The sequence below is a fragment of the Thalassophryne amazonica genome, chromosome 5, assembly GCF_902500255.1.
Source record: "Thalassophryne amazonica chromosome 5, fThaAma1.1, whole genome shotgun sequence".
In the NCBI taxonomy this organism is placed as follows: Eukaryota; Metazoa; Chordata; class Actinopteri; order Batrachoidiformes; family Batrachoididae; genus Thalassophryne; species Thalassophryne amazonica.
In genome coordinates this window covers 10,557,895-10,578,505 of record NC_047107.1, presented here as the reverse complement: position 1 = coordinate 10,578,505, position 20,611 = coordinate 10,557,895, and the positions used below count along the sequence as shown (strand labels likewise).

Genomic DNA, 20,611 nt, shown 5'->3' with positions numbered 1-20,611 from the left:
GCCTGGCTACAGTGCTGAAAAGAAACCTGGGGTTGTTCTTATTTTCTTCAATTAGTGATGAGTAGAAAGATGTCCTAGCTTTACGGAGGGCTTTTTTATAGAGCAACAGACTCTTTTCCAGGCTAAGTGAAAATCTTCTAAATTAGTGAGACGCCATTTCCTCTCCAACTTACGGGTTATCTGCTTTAAGCTACGAGTTTGTGAGTTATACCACGGAGTCAGGCACTTCTGATTTAAAGCTCTCTTTTTTAGAGGAGCTACAGCATCCAAAGTTGTCTTCAATGAGGATGTAAAACTATTGACGAGATACTCTATCTCACTTACAGAGTTTAGGTAGCTACTCTGCACTGTGTTGGTATATGGCATTAGAGAACATAAAGAAGGAATCATATCCTTAAACCTAGTTACAGCGCTTTCTGAAAGACTTCTAGTGTAATGAAACTTATTCCCCACTGCTGTGTAGTCCATCAGAGTAAATGTAAATGTTATTAAGAAATGATCAGACCAGAAGGGAGTTTTCAGGGAATACTGTTAAGTCTTCTATTTCCATACCATAAGTCAGAACAAGATCTAAGATATGATTAAAGTGGTGGGTGGACTCATTTACTTTTTGAGCAAAGCCAATAGAGTCTAATAATAGATTAAATGCAGTGTTGAGGCTGTCATTCTCAGCATCTGTGTGGATGTTAAAATCGCCCACTATAATTATCTTATCTGAGCTAAGCACTAAGTCAGTCAAAAGGTCTGAAAATTCACAGAGAAACTCACAGTAACGACCAGGTGGACGATAGACAATAACAAATAAAACTGTTTTTTGGGACTTCCAATTTGGATGGACAAGACTAAGAGTCAAGCTTTCAAATGAATTAAAGCTCTGTCTGGTTTTTGATTAATTAATAAGCTGGAATGGAAGATTGCTGCTAATCCTCCGCCTCGGCCCGTGCTACGAGCATTCTGACAGTTAGTGTGACTCGGGGGTGTTGACTCATTTAAACTAACATATTCATCCTGCTGTAACCAGGTTCTGTAAGGCAGAATAAATCAATATGTTGATCAATTATTATATCATTTACCAACAGGGACTTAGAAGAGAGAGACCTAATGTTTAATAGACCACATTTAACTGTTTTAGTCTGTGGGTGCAGTTGAAGGTGCTATATTATTTTTTCTTTTTGAATTTTTATGCCTTAAATAGATTTTTGCTGGTTATGGTGGTCTGGGAGCAGACACCGTCTCTACGGGGATGGGGTAATGAGGGGATGGCAGGGGAGAGAAGCTGCAGAGAGGTGTGTAAGACTACAACTCTGCTTCCTGGTCCCAACCCTGGATAGTCACGGTTTGGAGGATTTAAGAAAATTGGCCAGATTTCTAGAAATGAGAGCTGCTCCATCCAAAGTGGGATGGATGCCGTCTCTCCTAACAAGACCAGGTTTTCCCCAGAAGCTTTGCCAATTATCTATGAAGCCCACCTCATTTTTTTGTGCTAGTCAGAGGACATACCAGATCAAAACAGTGTCCAGTTTACGCCACATTCCACTGTTACAGGAGTTTTTGTCATGGAAAGAGGAGCGGCATGGTGGCGCAATCCTACGCTTGTCTTTCCATGAAAAAAACTCCTGTAACAGTAGAATGTGCCGAAAAAGTGCTGATGTCCATGCCTTCTGCCTTTTTTGTGTTTCAAGTTTCAAGTTTCAAGCTTGGCTGATGCCATCACACGTGATTCAAATCCATATGGTTTTTGCAAAAAATAAAAAGGTACGATACTTTTTGGACAGACCTCGTTTATTGATTCATTGTGTGTGTGTGTGTGTGTGTGTGTGTGTGTGTGTGTGCACGCGCGTGTGTGTGTGTGTGTGTGTGTGTGTGTGTGTGTGTGTGTGTGTGTGTGTGTGTGTGTGGATGCATGCGTGTTTACACGTCACCTTGTTAACTGGGGCAAGTTGTGTTCGAACAGACCCAGCATGGAGTCGGGTACTGTCTCCAAATCTCCCAGGGGACCTTTCTCTGCGACTGTCCAGCACCCTACCAGGTGACTTCTCGCGGTCTAGTGGCCGGGCTGGAGATTTGTCCCTTCTGAATTCGGTGCGACCCTCCCGATAGCGATGTGGGGTGCTGGGCTCACGGTGTAAACCATCGTGACTACCAGATCCCGAGGTCAAACGTTTGGTGATGTGTTCACTGTAGGTGGGTGGGCCTCGTTTACTGGGACTACTGGGACTACTGAGATACACAACAACAGAGAAATTTTTTCACTTCAGAGTCTCCCTCTGTGTAAAGGTAACAAATGCCACAAAACATGACAAGAAACCTTCAAAATTGCTTGTGCCAGAGCTCTTGTGGTTGATTCTACAGTCAGCTGTGAACCACTAAATGTTGGTGAAATTGCAAAGGCTGTGAAAAAAGCTGAGCACAGGGAAATTCTAAGGAACTGTGGCATCAGACCAGAGATCCTGCAGGTGGGTGGATTTGCTGTTCTCCTGGCATTGCCAACAATCTTTGTTTCAATTTGGAAGATGGGCATCATACCTACAGATGTGAAGAAAGAACTTTCTGTCCCAATATGGAAAGGGTGATTGTATGGATTTTGTATGGATTGTAAAAACTAGAGGGGTATTACATTGCTCTCTATGCCAGGAAAGGTGCTTGCAAGCATTCCCAAAGGACTGCATACAGAGAAAATAACAACGGGCCTAACACTGATCCCTGAGGGACACCATGGTTAACAGCTGAAAACAGCACACTGGGATTGAATCAACAACTTATCTCAGCCACAAGATCACTGCACCAGAAATATCAAAATAAATGTCAAACCTATTTAATACAACACCATGATTGACAGGATCAACTGAAGCACCGAAGCCCAACAATAATAACACTGATGCAGAGTTTGAGTCTATGTTATTTAATTAATCATTTACCACTTTGAGCACGGTTTCAACAGAGTGGAACACTTTGAATGCCAATTGCAATGACTCTAACAAGTTGTTTTCAGAGAAATATTCCAATATCTGTGTTTTTAGCATTCATAATCATCTTGGACTGATCAGCAAGCAAAATGGGCTCAAAATCAGTTACCTTCCGATATTGACATCGCATTCAGAAAGCCATTGTAAGTACAAAATTCTTCTTCAAGACACTTTGGTAACCTGTTTCAAATATCAATCTTACGAGGTCTGTCCGAAAAGTAACGGACCTTTGGCTGGGAAAAAAAAACTGGCTTACCTGGAGCGTTGGAAACCTAATCACCCTCGAAGTAGTATCCTTGGGACTCCACACACTTCTCCCAGCGGTGTTGCCACTGTTGGAAGCATTCCAAGAAAGCCTCTTTTGGAATGGAGTGCAGGTCCGCCATAGTTGCAGCCATAATGTCCTCTCTTGTCTCAAATCACGTTCCTTTTAATGGTCTTTTAAGTTTTGGGAACAGCCAGAAGTCGCAAGGGGCCACGTCAGGAGAGTAAGGCGCCTGTTGAACCACCGGAGTCTGATTTTTCATCAAAAAAGTCTGAATTAAGTGAGATGAATGAGCTGGAGCATTATCGTGGTGGATGCGCCATTTTCCTGTGGCCCACAACTCCGGTCTCTTGTGCTGCACACCATCATGTAGATGACGGAGGACATCCCTGTAATACTCCTTCATTATTGTTTGATCCTGTGGTGCATACTCGTGGTGTACCACACCATGGGAGTCAAAGAAAACAGTCAGCATTACCTTGATGTTGCTGCGCACTTGGTGCGCCTTCTTCGGTCTTGGCGATGTGGAATGCTTCCACTGTGATGATTTGGAATTTGGTTTCCGGGTCGTACCCGTACACCCAGGACTCATCACCGGTGATTATGGTGTCCATAAAGCTGGGATCAGTTTGAATGGAGTCCAGCATGTCCTGTGAGACTTCAACATGACGTTGCTTTTGCTCTGCCGTCAGCAACTTTGGCACAAATTTCGCCACCACTCGTTTCATGCCCAAATCTTCTGTCACAATGGAATGTGCCGAAGTCCTACTAATGTCCACCTCTTCCGCAATTTCTCGGACAGTGACACGATGGTCCTGCATAACCACAGCGTTCACTTTGGAAATGATCTCGTCATTTTGGCATGTTGAAGGCAGACTGGAGTGCAGTGCGCTCTCCACCATTATGCGGCCGTCTTTAAACTGGTTATGCCACTCCTTAATTCGTGTGATGCTCATAGCTTCATCTCCGAAAGCCGTCTGGATTTTCTGAATCGTTTCCACCTGGCTGTCGCCCAGTTTGTAGCAGAATTTGATGCAATAGCGCTGCTCCAAGTGTTCGGCCATTTTCCTCACAATGAAAATCCGATGAGGGGCTGGACCAGTGCTCACTCAAAGGCTGCCAACAGGCGATTGACGCAACCGACAGGCGTGAAAAAACTCATGCATGCGCACGAAGGTTCAAGCTTGGCTGATGCAATCACACGTAATTCAAATCCATATAGTTTTTGAAAAAAATAAAAAGGTCCGTTACTTTTCGGACAGACCTCGTATTTGTAAAAAAGGAAATAAAATCACCTGCTGTGAGATTTACATCCACAACAGACTGCTGCTCCTTCGGTCAGTACTGCCACTGTGTCAAATAACCATCTAGAATCCTGCTTACTGTTACTGATTATGTTAGAATAAAAAGCTGTTTCAGCAGCAGACATGGCACATTGATACACCTTCAAACCATCTTGCCATGCCCAATAGACCATTCCTGTCTAGAGGACTAACATTTGCACTCAATCCGCCAACAGTGTTTCCTGAGGGGTCGCAGATCCTCAGTAATCCATGGAGACTTTTCCTTTGTTGACCACTCATCATTTGGCTGTTGCAATGAAGTCCAACAGGTTGCACAGAACAGAGTTGAAGTTATCCTTATTTGATCTTATATCTAGGGTATCTGCTGAAATACCCTGCTTCTGCACCAACTCAAGCTCGCCTGGCAAATTTTTAAGATGAGGAGTGTCACTTGCATTGTGAAGGTGCATCATCGTTGATATTTTGGCCACATTGTGTGATTTTCTATGTAAGATCCAGCACATAAGGTAACTGAAGAAGGCCAAGGGGTTGACCATGCTTCATGTGGCTGTGGAAAACAGAAGATATTTTTGAGATTTTGGAGATGGACTGGTGATGGTTCCTGCACTGCCTCTCCGGGAACCATCACCTTATCGTGGTGGAGAGGTTTGTGTGCCACTATGAACCTGAGAGCTGTGTTCTCTACAGCCTTTGTGCTCCTGGCAGGGTCTTCCATGGCAAATTGGTCTCAGGTGAGAGGCCAGACTAAGAATGGTTCACAAGACACCATGACAGAATGAGGCAGAGGAAATATGACCCAGCCCAGAGGAAGCCCGGGGCCCCATCTGGAGCCAGGCCTGGGTGTAGGGCACATCAACAAGTGCCTGGTGACTGGGCTTGCCATGGAGCTCAGTCGGGCACAGCCCGAAAAGGCAATGTGGACCTTCCATCTCCACCCTGTTGGCTCACCAACCGCAGGTGGATCCGCTGGTGTCAGGTGCGCTGTCCCATGGTGGCAGTGAAAGTCGAGGGCTTCAGCGGGCCACATCTAGGCATCATGGGCTAGCTCTGGGGGTGTGGAACGTTACCTCACTGTAGGGGAAGGAGCCGGAGCTTGGAGGTGGAGCAATACCAGTTAGAACTGGTGGGCCTCACCTCTACACACAGCCTTCGCTCTGGAACCACTCTCCTTGATAGGGGTTGGACCTTATTCTTCTCTGGAGAGGCCCAGGGTGTGAGGTGCCAGGTGGGTGTGGAGATACTTACCCACTGCTACATTGGAGTTTACCCCAGTAGGGTCACCTCCCTGTGCCTTCTGGTGGCAGAGGGGAAACTGACTGTTGTTTATGCATATGCACCGAACAGCAGTTTGGTTTATTCGGCCTTCTTGGAGTCCCTGAGTGGAGTCCCGTATGGGGCTCCGGTGGGAGACTCCACTGTTCTGCTATGGGACTTCAACACATGCATGGGCAATGAAAGAGACACCTGGAGAGGTGTGATTGGGAGTAACGGCCTCCTCAATCTAAACCTGAACGGTCGTTTGCTGTTGGACTTCTGTGCTAGTCACAGACTGTCCATAACAAACACCATGTTCGGACATAAGGATGCTCATAAGTGTACATGACATCGGGGTGAATGTGAGGCATAACTGTAAAGCGCTTTGAGTCTGATGCAGATGGAAAAGCGCTATATAAATGCAGTCCATTTATTTATTTGTACATGGTTCCAGAGCACCCTAGGCAGAAGATTGATGATCGATTTTGTGATCGCATCATTTGATCTGAGGCCACATGTATATACTGGATACCTGGGTGAAGAGAGGGGCAGAGCTTTCAACTGATCAGTATCTGGTGGTGCGTTCAATCAGAGGGTGGGGGAGGACTTTGGGGCGACAGATAGACAGATCTTCAACTCACACCTCCGGCAGTGCTTTTCTAGCATCCCTGTGGAGGTTGGAGGTTGGAGGCATTGAATCAGAATGGCCAATGTTCAAAGCTTCCACTGCTGAAGCTGCAGTGGGGAGCTGGGGCCTGAAGGTCTTAGGTGCCTCAAGGGTTGGCAACCCTCAAACACCGTGGTGGTCAAGGAAGCCGTCCGACTGAACCTGTTTGTGTTATTCACTGACAGGATATCGAAGCGTCGTCGGGAGGAGGAGGGTTTGCAGTTTGGTGGGCTCATCAATGCTTTTTGCAGATGATGTGGTCCTGTTGGCTCACTGGATCGGTTTACAGCCAAGTATGACGCGCCTGGGATGAAGATCAGCACCTCTAAATCTGAGGCCACGGTTCTCAGCAGGAAACTGTTGGATTGCCTACTCTGGGTAGGGAATGTGGTCTTGCCCCAAGTGAAGGAGTTCAAGTACCTCGGGGTCTTGTTCGCGAGTGAAGGGACAATGAAGCGTGAGATTGGCTGGGGAATCAGCGCAGCAGGGGCGGTGTTGCATTTGTTCTACCATACTGTTGGGACGAAAAGGGAGCTGAGCCAAAAGGTGAAGCTCTCAATCTACTGGTCAATCTTCATTCCTACTCTCACCTATGGTCATGAGGGTTGGGTCATGACCGAAAAAACTAGATCGCGGGTACAAGCGGCCTCCAGATCCAGACAGTGTTTCATGTTTCTCGTCTCAAGCCTGTGCACATCAGTGCCTCATTCCCTCCGCCAGCCCCCCCCCCAGATTGTGGATGGCCTTTCGGCCTGGACTGTCCGTCGGATCCTGGATGTGCATCGCCGGTGTCATGGTTTGCAGTATTTGGTGGACTGGGAGGTGTATGGAGCGCTCCTGGGTGTTCCGGGGCCTCATTCTAGACCCCTCCCTCATCTGTGACTTCTATCGGGTCCACCCGGACCGGTTGCCCAGGTTGCCAAGGGGCTCCCGTTGGGGGGTACTGTTGTGCTTGCTGCCTGCTGCCTCACTCCCCCTCCCTTCCTGTTTTCTCTGACTGACTCATGGAGCTATGGGACTCACCTGACCGCAATCAACCACACCTGTATTTATACCACTCAGACACCGGAAACTCAGTTTGCCTTCGGGGTATCTGGCTACAGCTTGGTGTCTTATGTTTCTTGTTTTCCCTGGTTTTTGCCTACTGACCCTGTTCTCTGTGTTTTCAGATTTTGGACTCAATCAGCTTGGTCAGCCACCTGGTCCTACTCTGGTTCAACTTCAGCTACCTGGTTTGGGAGTGCACCTTCAATGCAGCACCCTGGCTTGTCTCTCCCTCCTCCAGTGTTTGATTTATCTGTTCATTCCATTCTACTTTACATTCCCTTACAAAATAAATTGTTATATTTTTGCTACTCACAGTCTGTTTCTCTGCATTCGAGTCCTAACCTCTGTCTTGGGTATTTTCACAACACTATCTGTCAGAGACCCAGTAGCTCACAATCACTGTGCAGACTCTATGTAGAATGATCTTCAGGACACCATATACAACTCTGCATTTGCCATCTATGGGCGTAGACAGCACAAGAACAATGACTGGTTTGAGTCACACTGGGCTAAAATGAAGCCGGTGACAGAAGCCAACAAGGCAGTCCATAAGGCCTACAAACAGTGCCCCAACAGGCAGACCCTAGATGCTGTCAGAGCTGCCACAAGACAGGCCCAACACACTGCACGTCACTGTGCAAATCAATATTGACTAAAGCTGAGTGAAAACATTCAGACCTCTGCTGAAACAGGAACTGCTAAAGGCATGACTACGGCATCCAAACAGCAATTGCACCACCAGCCATTAAAATACCTTCCCCAAAATCTAAGTCTGGTGAAATGATCACTGACCCCAAAGAACAGATTGGCAGATGGATACAAAACTACCTTTTACTTTAAGATGAAAATAAATTGAAATTGAAACTTTATGGCACCAAAAATATTGTTGCTGATGTGGCACTCAGTGCCATACCAGATTTCCCCAGCATGGAAGAACTGGATAAAAAACCATCCCTGGCTGAGCTTAGGAAAGCTATCGACTGCGTTTCCAAGGGCAAAGCCACAGGAAATGATGGAATCCCTCCAGACATCATCAAAAGCAGTAAAATCGGACCGTCACCTCCTCAGCTTGTAACAACTACAGAGGCATATCACTGCTGAGCATTGTTGGAAAGGTTTTTGCCTATGTTCTTCTTTCCAGACCAGAAACTCTGACATTGGGTGTCTACCCTGAGTCTGACAGGGTGGTTTTAAATCAGGCAGATATACACTAGACATGATCGTCTCACTCCACCAGTTACAAGAGAAGTGTCGGGAACACACAGACCTCTGTACATAGCCTTCAGTGACCTTACAAAGGCTTTTGACCTTGTCAGTAGAGAGGGATTGTTCAATCTCCTGCAAAAGATCGGGTACCCCGGAGGCCTGCTCAGCATTATTGCATCCTTCCATGAGGACATAGAAGGCACCATCAGATTCAGTACTGCTACTGAAGTTCTTGTTTTTGCCCCTGATGAGTTTGTCCCCTCAGTGATTAAGAACTTTGGCTCTCTGTCCTCTTCTGTTCACTCAGCACACAGAAATCTGGGTGTTACATTTGACCAGGCTCTCAATTTTGACACAGATTACGTGTCTTGTGCAATCTTGCTTCTTCAATTTACAGAACATTGACTGCCTTAGAAACACTGTGTCAAGCTGAGCTGGAAATGACAAGTGTGTCTTAATTGAGAGAGTGGCGATATTACAAGTCGGGAAAAAAAACGGTCACGTGACTCATGGTGCCATCTTGGGTTCAAAATAGCATTCGCTGTTAATGTGTCTCCAAGTAAATTCAGCTATTTTATTTATTTATTTGCTGAAAATGCCGGGTTGTTGTGCATTTGGATACACAAATAGACACAACAAGGGCTTCAATATGTACATATTCCCTACAGATCCAAACAGAAGAAAAATTTGGGAAAATAAAGTCAGCCGACTTTATTGGAAGCTGACTTCATCGTCAAAGCTTTGTGTGGTAGATAAATTTATTGTTCAGTCCCATGTACAGTAAAACTCAACTAAACCGCCATCGTATAAACCAGAAATTCGCAGTCACCAGATGAAAAAAGTCTGAAAGTTTTGTATTATTTTTCATGTAATAAACACCCTATATAACAGATTTTGTACAACGGATTTTCGCTCACATCGGATAAAATGTCCCATCCAATCACAATGTATTTATACTAAACCCCTTGTATGTGGAACCGGAGTCATTTCCATGATTAAAAGCCCGGCCGTTTATTTTTTCACACCGTGCTCAGACTCGGACATGCAGTCTGGTTAAATCAAACACTAAAGGCTGTGATTTGACACTTTTCTGCTTTCACCCCTTCGTCTCCCACCATATTAAATAGTTTTTATAGTGCACACGCTGATTAAAAATGAATCGGAAAAGTCTGCACATTTACAGCGTGAAGTTGGTAAAACAGGAAAATGTACCTTTGAACTGGAGGTGATGAATGTAGAAAGAAAAGCTTGTTGAGGGTCAGATTAGTCCACAATAAAGCATAATCCAGAGACGGAGAACTTTAAAACTGTCATGAATGTTATTGCATGACATGGAGTTAAAGAGCTGCAGAAGCATAAATCAGGCTTTAAATTAATGAAATAAGTCATCATAAATTGTAAATGTATGTAAATTTGATAGCTTAACTATGTTTATATTTTGATAGCACCTGTACCTGGATGTGTTGCTGTATGTGGTTAAATGATTGAAAAAAAAATGTTGAAAACATAAAAGGTTCATTCAGCAGTTCAGCACAGTTGGAACCAAAATGGCACCATGTTCTGAGTTGACACCACTCTGACCATCCATGCTTTTCTTTCTTCACGTCTCGACTGTTGTAATTAGCTGTTCCTTAGCCTCAGTGAGTCTTCTACTGATCACTTACAAACAGTCCAGAATGCTGCTGCAAGGCTCCTTACAAGGTCATCTAAGAGGTCTCAGGTAACAACCATTCTGTCATTTTGCATTGGCTTCTCCTTCAGTTCAGACTGCAATTTAAAATACTAGGGGTGACTTTTAGGACTCTGTACGGACAAATGCCACTCTACATCAGTGTACTCTTGCACATTTATGTAAAAAGCAGGTCTCTGAGGTCCTTGGACCCGAACTTGTTGATTTTCCCTGGGTCAAGGCTGAAGACTAAAGGAGACTGTGCGTGTGAAGTTGTGGCTCCCAAACTGTGGAATGTACTGCCATTGCATCTGTGTTCTGTGAACTCTGTTGGAACCTTTTAAGGGAAGCTCAAGATCCATTTGTACAGACTTGCATTGTAGTTTTTTGTTCATGCTGTTTTCATTTCTGTGTTACTGTTGTATTTTTTGCTGTGAAGCACTGTGTGATTTTATCTTGAAAGGTGCTGGATAACAAGGTGGGCTTTTTTGGCAGACTTCTATTCACAATCACATACAGACCAGGGTCCAAGACAGAAAAAGCAGGAAGCCTTTCCAGAAGACACAACTCCTCATGATACTTCGTGAACCCCCCTCTGATCATTCTACCTAGAAAATTAGCATGGAGAAAGTTCACACATTATAAAAGAACGTGTGAACTGTGTGTGACTGAAGAATGTATGTACCTCTAAACTGTACAGGGATGTACAGTTTAGAGGATGTGCAAATGTGCAATTTATGCAATATTGGCAATTCTGTGCAACTGTGTAGTTTAGCAGCATTTCGTGCTGTGCAGGAGTCATAAGGTGCATGAATGCATAAACAGTGAACAGAGCTGTTACAATAAATACTTAGAGGATGATAGTAATAATGATGAGGAGAAGAATGACAGTGAAATAACAGTGACTCAGGTGGTGGAGTGTGTAAGAGAGTTATTGAGAAACCTAATGGCCTGCGGGTCGAAACTGTTCCTTCAGACTGATGGTAGGAGTATGAAGAGTGAGTATTGGGGGTGTGTACTGTCCCTGATGAGGTTGCGTGTCCTACGTAGGACTCTGGTTTGGTAAATGTCCTACAGTGAGGGCAAGGCTGCCCAGAGAGCTACTGTGAGGTCTTAATTTATTTTTTTTATTTATTTAACCTTTATTTTACCAGGTTAGTCCCATTGGGCTCAAGACCTCTTTTGCAAGGGAGACCTGGACAATTATAACGTTCCTATTCACCTAACCTGCATGTCTTTAAATGTGCGAGGAAACCGGAACACCCGGAGGAAACCCACACAAACCTGGGGAGAACATGCAAACTCCACACAGAAAGCTCACAGGTGGGGAGTGAACCCATGACCTTCTTGCTGTGAGGCAACAGTGCTAACTACTATCACATGCTGGAGAGCCTTCCTGTCTTGGACTGTGTGATTACCATTCCAGATTGTGATGGCAGTGGTCAGGACACTCTCAGTCATACACCTGTTGAAGTTGTTGAGAATTTTGACTGACATATCAAATTTCCTCAATCTTCTCAGAACGTACAGTCTCTGTTGGGACTTTCTGATGATCTGTCTGGTGTTGTAAGACCAGGTACGATCATCACTGATGTGAGTGCCAAGGAATTTGAAGGCTTTCACCAACTCTATCTCTGTCTCATCAATGTAGAGTGGTGTGTGCAGTTCCCCACTCCTCCTCCTTGTATCAGTAACCATCTCTTTGGTCTTGTCTGCATTGAGGTACCAATTATTGTTGCGACACCAGGCTACCAGATCTGCCACCTCTCTTCTATATGCTGTCTCATCCTCACAAGTGATCAGACCGATGACTGTGGTGTCATCCGCAAATTTAATGATGCTGGTGTTGTTCTGGGAGGCTACACAGTCATACATGAAGAGTGTGTAGAGCAGGAGGCTCAGCACACAGCCTTGTGGTGTCCCGAGCTCACAGTTCTTATGCTGGATGTGCGGTTGTGACGCTTAACTGACTGGGGTTTGCCTGTTAGAAAATTCAGCAACCAGTTACAGAGAGAGGGTGTCAGTGTGAGTGTGAGGACCTTATAATGGGGGATAACTGTGTTGATGCTGAGTTGTAATCCATGAACAGCCTTCTGACATATGTGTCTCTGCTCTTTAAGTGTGTGAGGGCTGTGTGGACTGCATCATTAGAGGACTGGTTATGGTGATATGCAAATTGTGCGGGGTCTACGGTGTCTGGGATGTGGGTCTTTTTAATGTGGGTCATGACTATCCTTTCAAGTCATTTAGGCAGGTGACAGTGTTTGTCTTGGGGACGGGCACTATAGTGGTGGACTTAAAACAGGCGGGTACAGAGGCTTGTGCAAGGGACAGAATGAGTATGTCAGCAAACACACCAGCTAGCTCTGATGAGCGAACCCTAAGTGCATGGCCAAGGATGTTATCTGGGTCAGTTGCTTTCTATGGATTTGCGCACTTCTGCTAATGTCACCATGGGTGATAAGTCATGCATTCTCTTCTTGCCAACATCCTTTCCTGCTGATCACTATCTTGGGCCTCAAAGTGAGCAGTGTGGCTTTGCTGGATGTGACTGTGCTGCTCTTCTGCTGGAAGTCCGTGATGTGTTGGAGTCCTTCCCACATGCATCGAGATTTTGGTTGGGGTATTTTCTGCAGTGTTTTGTGGGAATAACAGTCTCTTACGCACATGCTAGTGCAGCTGATAATTGCAGAGGCATATTTGTCCAAGCATACAGTACCATCCTCTTTCAAAACCTCAGTTCTAAACACATCCCAGTTTGTACAGCCAAAGCAGTCCTGAAGCACTAGTTTAGTTTCTTCATTCCAAAATTTAACAGCTTTACTTACTGGGTGGTGGGGGGGAACCTGGTCTAGAATGTTTCCCTCATTGGAAAGCTTCCGTGCTGATAATACTTAGGGAGAACAGTCCTGAGGTTGCAGTGATTAAAATCCCCGGCTATGACAGATACAGTGTCTGAGTGTTTGGTCTCTTGTTTGTTGATGATATCATGCACCTGGCCTAGTATGCTAGAGGGTGGTATGTAAACAGCTGTGGTATGTATGTAAACTGCCCCTCCCTGAGCCTGGTTCTGCTGGAGGTTTCTTCCTGTTAAAAGGGAGTTTTTCCTTCCCACTGTCGCCAAGTGCTTGCTCACAACGGTCGTTTTGACCGTTGGGGTTTTTACGTAATTATTGTATGGCCTTGCCTTACGATATAAAGCGCCATGGGGCAACTGTTTGTTGTGATTTGGTGCTATATAAATGAAATTGACTGATTGATAAACACAGTGCTAAAGTCACAAGCCAGGAAGAAAGGTCTGCACTTCACTATCAACAGTTCAATGTCCGGTGAACAGTGTTTTTCTATGGTTTGTACATCTGAACACAACCCTTGTTTACATAAACACAGATGCCGCCACCTCTGTGTTTGCCCGATGCTAATGTCCGGTCACCTCAATGAACAGTGTGCGTCTCGAGATGCAGACCTTTCAAGTTGAGATACACTCAAGGAGTTATTTTCCACCAAATCTAGTCTTGCAGGTCATAGTGGTGAAATGTTTCAGAATGTCATGAGAGCGGGACAACATGATGAGACTCATGCCAAATGCATGAGACCTGACAGGAGTACTTTAAAGGGTTAGTCTCACTCCAAATAAGTGAAACTTGAAAATACTGGAGATGATTCTTCGAGTCTGGCATATCTTCCATCAGCCAGTTTTTCTTGAAAGTGAGAACACTCTCTGATCTTACACTGAGTTGCAATCCTTGTTCTCGGCTCATCCATCTTATTTTCAAAGGAGCAGGTGTTAGCCAGCAGCAAGCTAGGTAACAGCTGCCTGGTAGCCCTAGGTTTTAGCCTAGCATGCAGGCTACCCCTCTTGCCTTGTTTCCGCCTCGGCTGTTTTGATTGCTGATCAAGCTAACTGATCATTTTGATGATCAGTTAGCTTCAACAGCTAACTGATCATCTGCAGAGGACTGCAGATGATGTCGGACTCTGTAGTTTTCTCTGGGCCCCTCCCCAATCAGACCGGGAGTGACATGTTTAGCCGCATGTTCTCCTTGAATTGCTGGCTGTCTGAGTGGTGTCCAAAAAATGAGGTGGGCTTCATAAATAATTGGCAAAGCTTCTGGGGAAAACCTGGTCTTGTTAGGAGAGACGGCATCCATCCCACTTTGGATGGAGCAGCTCTCATTTCTAGAAATCTGGCCAATTTTCTTAAATCCTCCAAACCGTGACTATCCAGGGTTGGGACCAGGAAGCAGAGTTGTAGTCTTACACACCTCTCTGCAGCTTCTCTCCCCCTGCCATCCCCTCATTACCCCATCCCCGTAGAGACGGTGCCTGCTCCCAGACCACCAATAACCAGCAAAAATCTATTTAAGCATAAAAATTCAAAAAGAAAAAATAATATAGCACCTTCAACTGCACCACAGACTAAAACAGTTAAATGTGGTCTATTAAACATTAGGTCTCTCTCTTCTAAGTCCCTGTTGGTAAATGATATAATAATTGAACAACATATTGATTTATTCTGCCTTACAGAAACCTGGTTACAGCAGGATGAATATGTTAGTTTAAATGAGTCAACACCCCCGAGTCACACTAACTGTCAGAATGCTCGTAGCACGGGCCGGGGCGGAGGATTAGCAGCAATCTTCCATTCCAGCTTATTAATTAATCAAAAACCCAGACAGAGATTTAATTCATTTGAAAGCTTGACTCTTAGTCTTGTCCATCCAAATTGGAAGTCCCAAAAACCAGTTTTATTTGTTATTATCTATCGTCCACCTGGTCGTTACTATGAGTTTCTCTGTGAATTTTCAGACCTTTTGTCTGACTTAGTGCTTAGCTCAGATAAGATCATTATAGTGGGCGATTTTAACATCCACACAGATGCTGAGAATGACAGCCTCAACACTGCATTTAATCTATTATTAGACTCTATTGGCTTTGCTCAAAAAGTAAATGAGTCCACCCACCACTTTAATCATATCTTAGATCTTGTTCTGACTTATGGTATGGAAATAGAAGACTTAACAGTATTCCCTGAAAACTCCCTTCTGTCTGATCATTTCTTAATAACATTTACATTTACTCTGATGGACTACCCAGCAGTGGGGAATAAGTTTCATTACACTAGAAGTCTTTCAGAAAGCGCTGTAACTAGGTTTAAGGATATGATTCCTTCTTTATGTTCTCTAATGCCATATACCAACACAGTGCAGAGTAGCTACCTAAACTCTGTAAGTGAGATAGAGTATCTCGTCAATAGTTTTACATCCTCATTGAAGACAACTTTGGATGCTGTAGCTCCTCTAAAAAAGAGAGCTTTAAATCAGAAGTGCCTGACTCCGTGGTATAACTCACAAACTCGTAGCTTAAAGCAGATAACCCATAAGTTGGAGAGGAAATGGCGTCTCACTAATTTAGAAGATCTTCACTTAGCCTGGAAAAAGAGTCTGTTGCTCTATAAAAAAGCCCTCCATAAAGCTAGGACATCTTTCTACTCATCACTAATTGAAGAAAATAAGAACAACCCCAGGTTTCTTTTCAGCACTGTAGCCAGGCTGACAAAGAGTCAGAGCTCTATTGAGCTGAGTATTCCATTAACTTTAACTAGTAATGACTTCATGACTTTCTTTGCTAACAAAATTTTAACTATTAGAGAAAAAATTACTCATAACCATCCCAAAGACGTATCGTTATCTTTGGCTGCTTTCAGTGATGCCGGTATTTGGTTAGACTCTTTCTCTCCGATTGTTCTGTCTGAGTTATTTTCATTAGTTACTTCATCCAAACCATCAACATGTTTATTAGACCCCATTCCTACCAGGCTGCTCAAGGAAGCCCTACCATTATTTAATGCTTCGATCTTAAACATGATCAATCTATCTTTGTTAGTTGGCTATGTACCACAGGCTTTTAAGGTGGCAGTAATTAAACCATTACTTAAAAAGCCATCACTTGACCCAGCTATCTTAGCTAATTATAGGCCAATCTCCAACCTTCCTTTTCTCTCAAAAATTCTTGAAAGGGTAGTTGTAAAACAGCTAACTGATCATCTGCAGAGGAATGGTCTATTTGAAGAGTTTCAGTCAGGTTTTAGAATTCATCATAGTACAGAAACAGCATTAGTGAAGGTTACAAATGATCTTCTTATGGCCTCGGACAGTGGACTCATCTCTGTGCTTGTTCTGTTAGACCTCAGTGCTGCTTTTGATACTGTTGACCATAAAATTTTATTACAGAGATTAGAGCATGCCATAGGTATTAAAGGCACTGCGCTGCGGTGGTTTGAATCATATTTGTCTAATAGATTACAATTTGTTCATGTAAATGGGGAATCTTCTTCACAGACTAAAGTTAATTATGGAGTTCCACAAGGTTCTGTGCTAGGACCAATTTTATTCACTTTATACATGCTTCCCTTAGGCAGTATTATTAGACGGTATTGCTTAAATTTTCATTGTTACGCAGATGATACCCAGCTTTATCTATCCATGAAGCCAGAGGACACACACCAATTAGCTAAACTGCAGGATTGTCTTACAGACATAAAGACATGGATGACCTCTAATTTCCTGCTTTTAAACTCAGATAAAACTGAAGTTATTGTACTTGGCCCCACAAATCTTAGAAACATGGTGTCTAACCAGATCCTTACTGTGGATGGCATTACCCTGACCTCTAGTAATACTGTGAGAAATCTTGGAGTCATTTTTGATCAGGATATGTCATTCAAAGCGCATATTAAACAAATATGTAGGACTGCTTTTTGCATTTATGCAATATCTCTAAAATCAGAAAGGTCTTGTCTCAGAGTGATGCTGAAAAACTAATTCATGCATTTATTTCCTCTAGGCTGGACTATTGTAATTCATTATTATCAGGTTGTCCTAAAAGTTCCCTAAAAAGCCTTCAGTTAATTCAAAATGCTGCAGCTAGAGTACTGACGGGGACTAGAAGGAGAGAGCATATCTCACCCATATTGGCCTCTCTTCATTGGCTTCCTGTTAATTCTAGAATAGAATTTAAAATTCTTCTTCTTACTTATAAGGTTTTGAATAATCAGGTCCCATCTTATCTTAGGGACCTCGTAGTACCATATCACCCCAATAGAGCGCTTCGCTCTCAGACTGCAGGCTTACTTGTAGTTCCTAGGGTTTGTAAGAGTAGAATGGGAGGCAGAGCCTTCAGCTTTCAGGCTCCTCTCCTGTGGAACCAGCTCCCAATTCAGATCAGGGAGACAGACACCCTCTCTACTTTTAAGATTAGGCTTAAAACTTTCCTTTTTGCTAAAGCTTATACTTAGGGCTGGATCAGGTGACCCTGAACCATCCCTTAGTTATGCTGCTATAGACGTAGACTGCTGGGGGGTTCCCATGATGCACTGTTTCTTTCTCTTTTTGCTCTGTATGCACCACTCTGCATTTAATCATTAGTGATCGATCTCTGCTCCCCTCCACAGCATGTCTTTTTCCTGGTTCTCTCCCTCAGCCCCAACCAGTCCCAGCAGAAGACTGCCCCTCCCTGAGCCTGGTTCTGCTGGAGGTTTCTTCCTGTTAAAAGGGAGTTTTTCCTTCCCACTGTAGCCAAGTGCTTGCTCACAGGGGGTCGTTTTGACCGTTGGGGTTTTACATAATTATTGTATGGCCTTGCCTTACAATATAAAGCGCCTTGGGGCAACTGTTTGTTGTGATTTGGCGCTATATAAATAAAATTGATTGATTGAAAATTGATTGATTGATTGCCAGCTGCTGGGCTCATCAAAGGCTGGGGCTGCTGCATCCTCCCAATGTAGAAGAAAGCCAAAGTCAGAGAAGCTGAATCAAAGTTCATTTTGAAACTTGCCGATGTTTAAATGTGCCTCTCCACTGTAGCTTTACAACTGCATAGCTGTACTGTACATTCAACATTAACAATAAGCCCAGAAACCCTCCATCTCAGAGGGAAGCGTGAGACACCTTCAAGCCAGCTTTTCTGTGGAATATCTCATTACAACATCTTCTCAACAGCTGCTCAAAGGCTCTTGCCGATAAGCACAATTGCTGGCACCATGACCAGGTGTCTAATTCAGTTGCTGAGAGCTTAGCATCTGCCATTAACACCAGGAAAAATACCCAGCTTTATTTGATGATTTGATTGATTGAATTTCAGGAATAAACCATCTGTAATAATTTACAAGGCCTAAAAACGATCTCACCTGCTTCTTGGTCATGGGTTTTGGCCAATTCTGAAGGGCACTCAGCTTGGCATCTTGGGGCTTCACAAGGCCACTCCCAATAGTGTACCCCAAATCATTGGTTTCACTGAAGGCCAGCTTGCACTTCTTTGGATTTCCCGAAGTTACTGCAGAATTTTCTGCACCCGGGATTAGTGTCATATTCTCTGTGTGGTTGAAGTACCTGATCCATCAACCATTGAAAAGTGGCAGTGGCTCCAACCAGACTGAAGGGCAACATCCAGTACTACCACAGGCCTCCTGGTGTAGCAAAGGTTGTCTTTTGTCTCTGCAGACAGGGGGGACCTGCCAATAAACTTTTGTAAGATTGAGGGTGGTTATGAAATGGGCGTTACCAAGACTTTCAATCAGCTCATCAACACGGGGCATGGCAAAAATGTATCATGTTGTCAGGCTTGTCACTCAGGATGATAGGGCTGGACTAAGCACTTTATCAATAATATTAATTTCCAACATTTTCCTTACCTCCACTTCAATTAGTTTCTTGTGAGCCTCTGGCACTCAATACGGCTTTTGTGTCACTGTTTTTTTTTTTTTTTGGATGAGTAAAGATCTCATGTTCCACCAAGTGGGTGCATCCTGGAAGTGTTGCAAACACATCCTGTTTACCATCCACTAGCTCCATTGCTTGCTGCAGTTGTTGAGGGATGAGGTCCGGTCCAAGTTGCACTTGATCCCGAGCAGGTTCCTTTGCCTCTCTAAGGGGCAGAGAAGTAAATAGGGCCTCTTGATCATGCTATTTCTTTAACAGGTTAACATGATAAACTTGCTTACCTTTCCTCTTCCCCGGTGGTCGGACTTGGCAGTTAACCTACCCAACCTTTTCAATGACTTAAAAAGGCCCTGACAACTAGCCAAAAGCTTGCAGGATTTAAACTCTCTGGGTTGGGCTACTGAGTTATAAACTGCACTCTGCACTTTTAGCATATGCTCTCTCATGATGGACATCATCACTGCCATTCTTTCCTGCATAGCCCCTATGTGTTCTACCTTTGTGTGATGGGGCAGGGTTTCTCCTCCCATGTCTCCTTGGCTATATCCAGAATACCCCTAGGTTTGTGAGAATATAGCAACTCAAAAGGAAAAAACATAATAGAAGACTGAAGAACGTCTCTTACCGCAAACAGAAGGTAGAGCAGCAGCTGGTCCCAGTTCCTTCCATCTCTGTTGATGGCCTTCCTTAGCATTTCTTATTAAACCGTTCGACTAGTCCATATGTTTGAGGGTGGTACACTGAGGTCCTCACATGTTTCATGTTCAAAAGAGCACACAATTCCAGGATGTCCCTAGACATGAAGGGGACCCCTTGATCAGTGAGAATCTCTTTGGGAAAATCCCCACCCTGCAGCTAACGAGGAACAGTTCTTTTGAAGTTTGTTGTGCATTAGTCTTTCTTAAAGGGACAGCCTCTGAATATCAGGTGGCATAGTCCACTATGAATGTATTGGTGTCCCCAAGAAATTTTGGGACGTGGCCCAACAATATCTCTTCCCACCCTTTGAAAAGGGGTTTCAGTTATTGACAAAGGGATCTAGGGGTTTTTTGTATGTTGGTTTTGATGCATTTGTCTGGCATTCTGGGCACCTGCGACAAAAGTTGTCTACCTCCTTATGGACTCCTGGCCAAAAGAACCTCTGCAGCACCATCTCCTTAGATTTCTCTACTCCCAGATGAGCTTCTAAGAAATGGGTGTGGGCTAACTGTAAGAATATACGATGGTGAGGTTGTGGAATCAGAACTTGTTACACTACTTTCTCCTTAATTTTTCTCACTTGATAAAAGAGGCTGTTTTTACTGCAAAATGAGGATAGGAAGGAATAGTCCTTTCATCCACTGGAGCCCCCTCCAGCACCTGGACATTTTTGATGGCATTACTAAGGTCTTGGTCCTGCAACTGATTGGTTAAGGTCTGGGCTAACGTTTGTGGAGCTGAGCAGCTTTTGAACTGTTTAACACAAGGATTATTTGGATACTTTTGCTGGTGAGGCTTATGTTTGAGGTTCTCA

The 20,611-nt window shown here is 44.1% G+C and overlaps 1 protein-coding gene and 1 long non-coding RNA gene across 4 annotated transcripts in view; both read right to left on the bottom strand.

Moving 5' to 3' along the window:
• The window catches only part of LOC117510099 (citron Rho-interacting kinase), a 582,117-nt gene that overhangs the window by 19,290 nt on the left and 542,216 nt on the right, over positions 1–20,611 (bottom strand). For all 3 annotated transcript variants that reach the window (XM_034169719.1, XM_034169717.1, XM_034169718.1), the window contains one exon: positions 1,923–2,220. In XM_034169719.1, the coding sequence (XP_034025610.1) occupies positions 1,923–2,220 (298 nt within the window). The remainder of the gene's footprint in view (positions 1–1,922; positions 2,221–20,611) is intronic.
• On the bottom strand, positions 5,637–20,258 carry LOC117510102. Its single transcript, XR_004560615.1, has 3 exons — positions 20,249–20,258; positions 14,792–14,797; positions 5,637–5,720 (listed from the first exon to the last, which is right to left on the bottom strand). It is a non-coding gene; the product is annotated as an uncharacterized LOC117510102 (long non-coding RNA).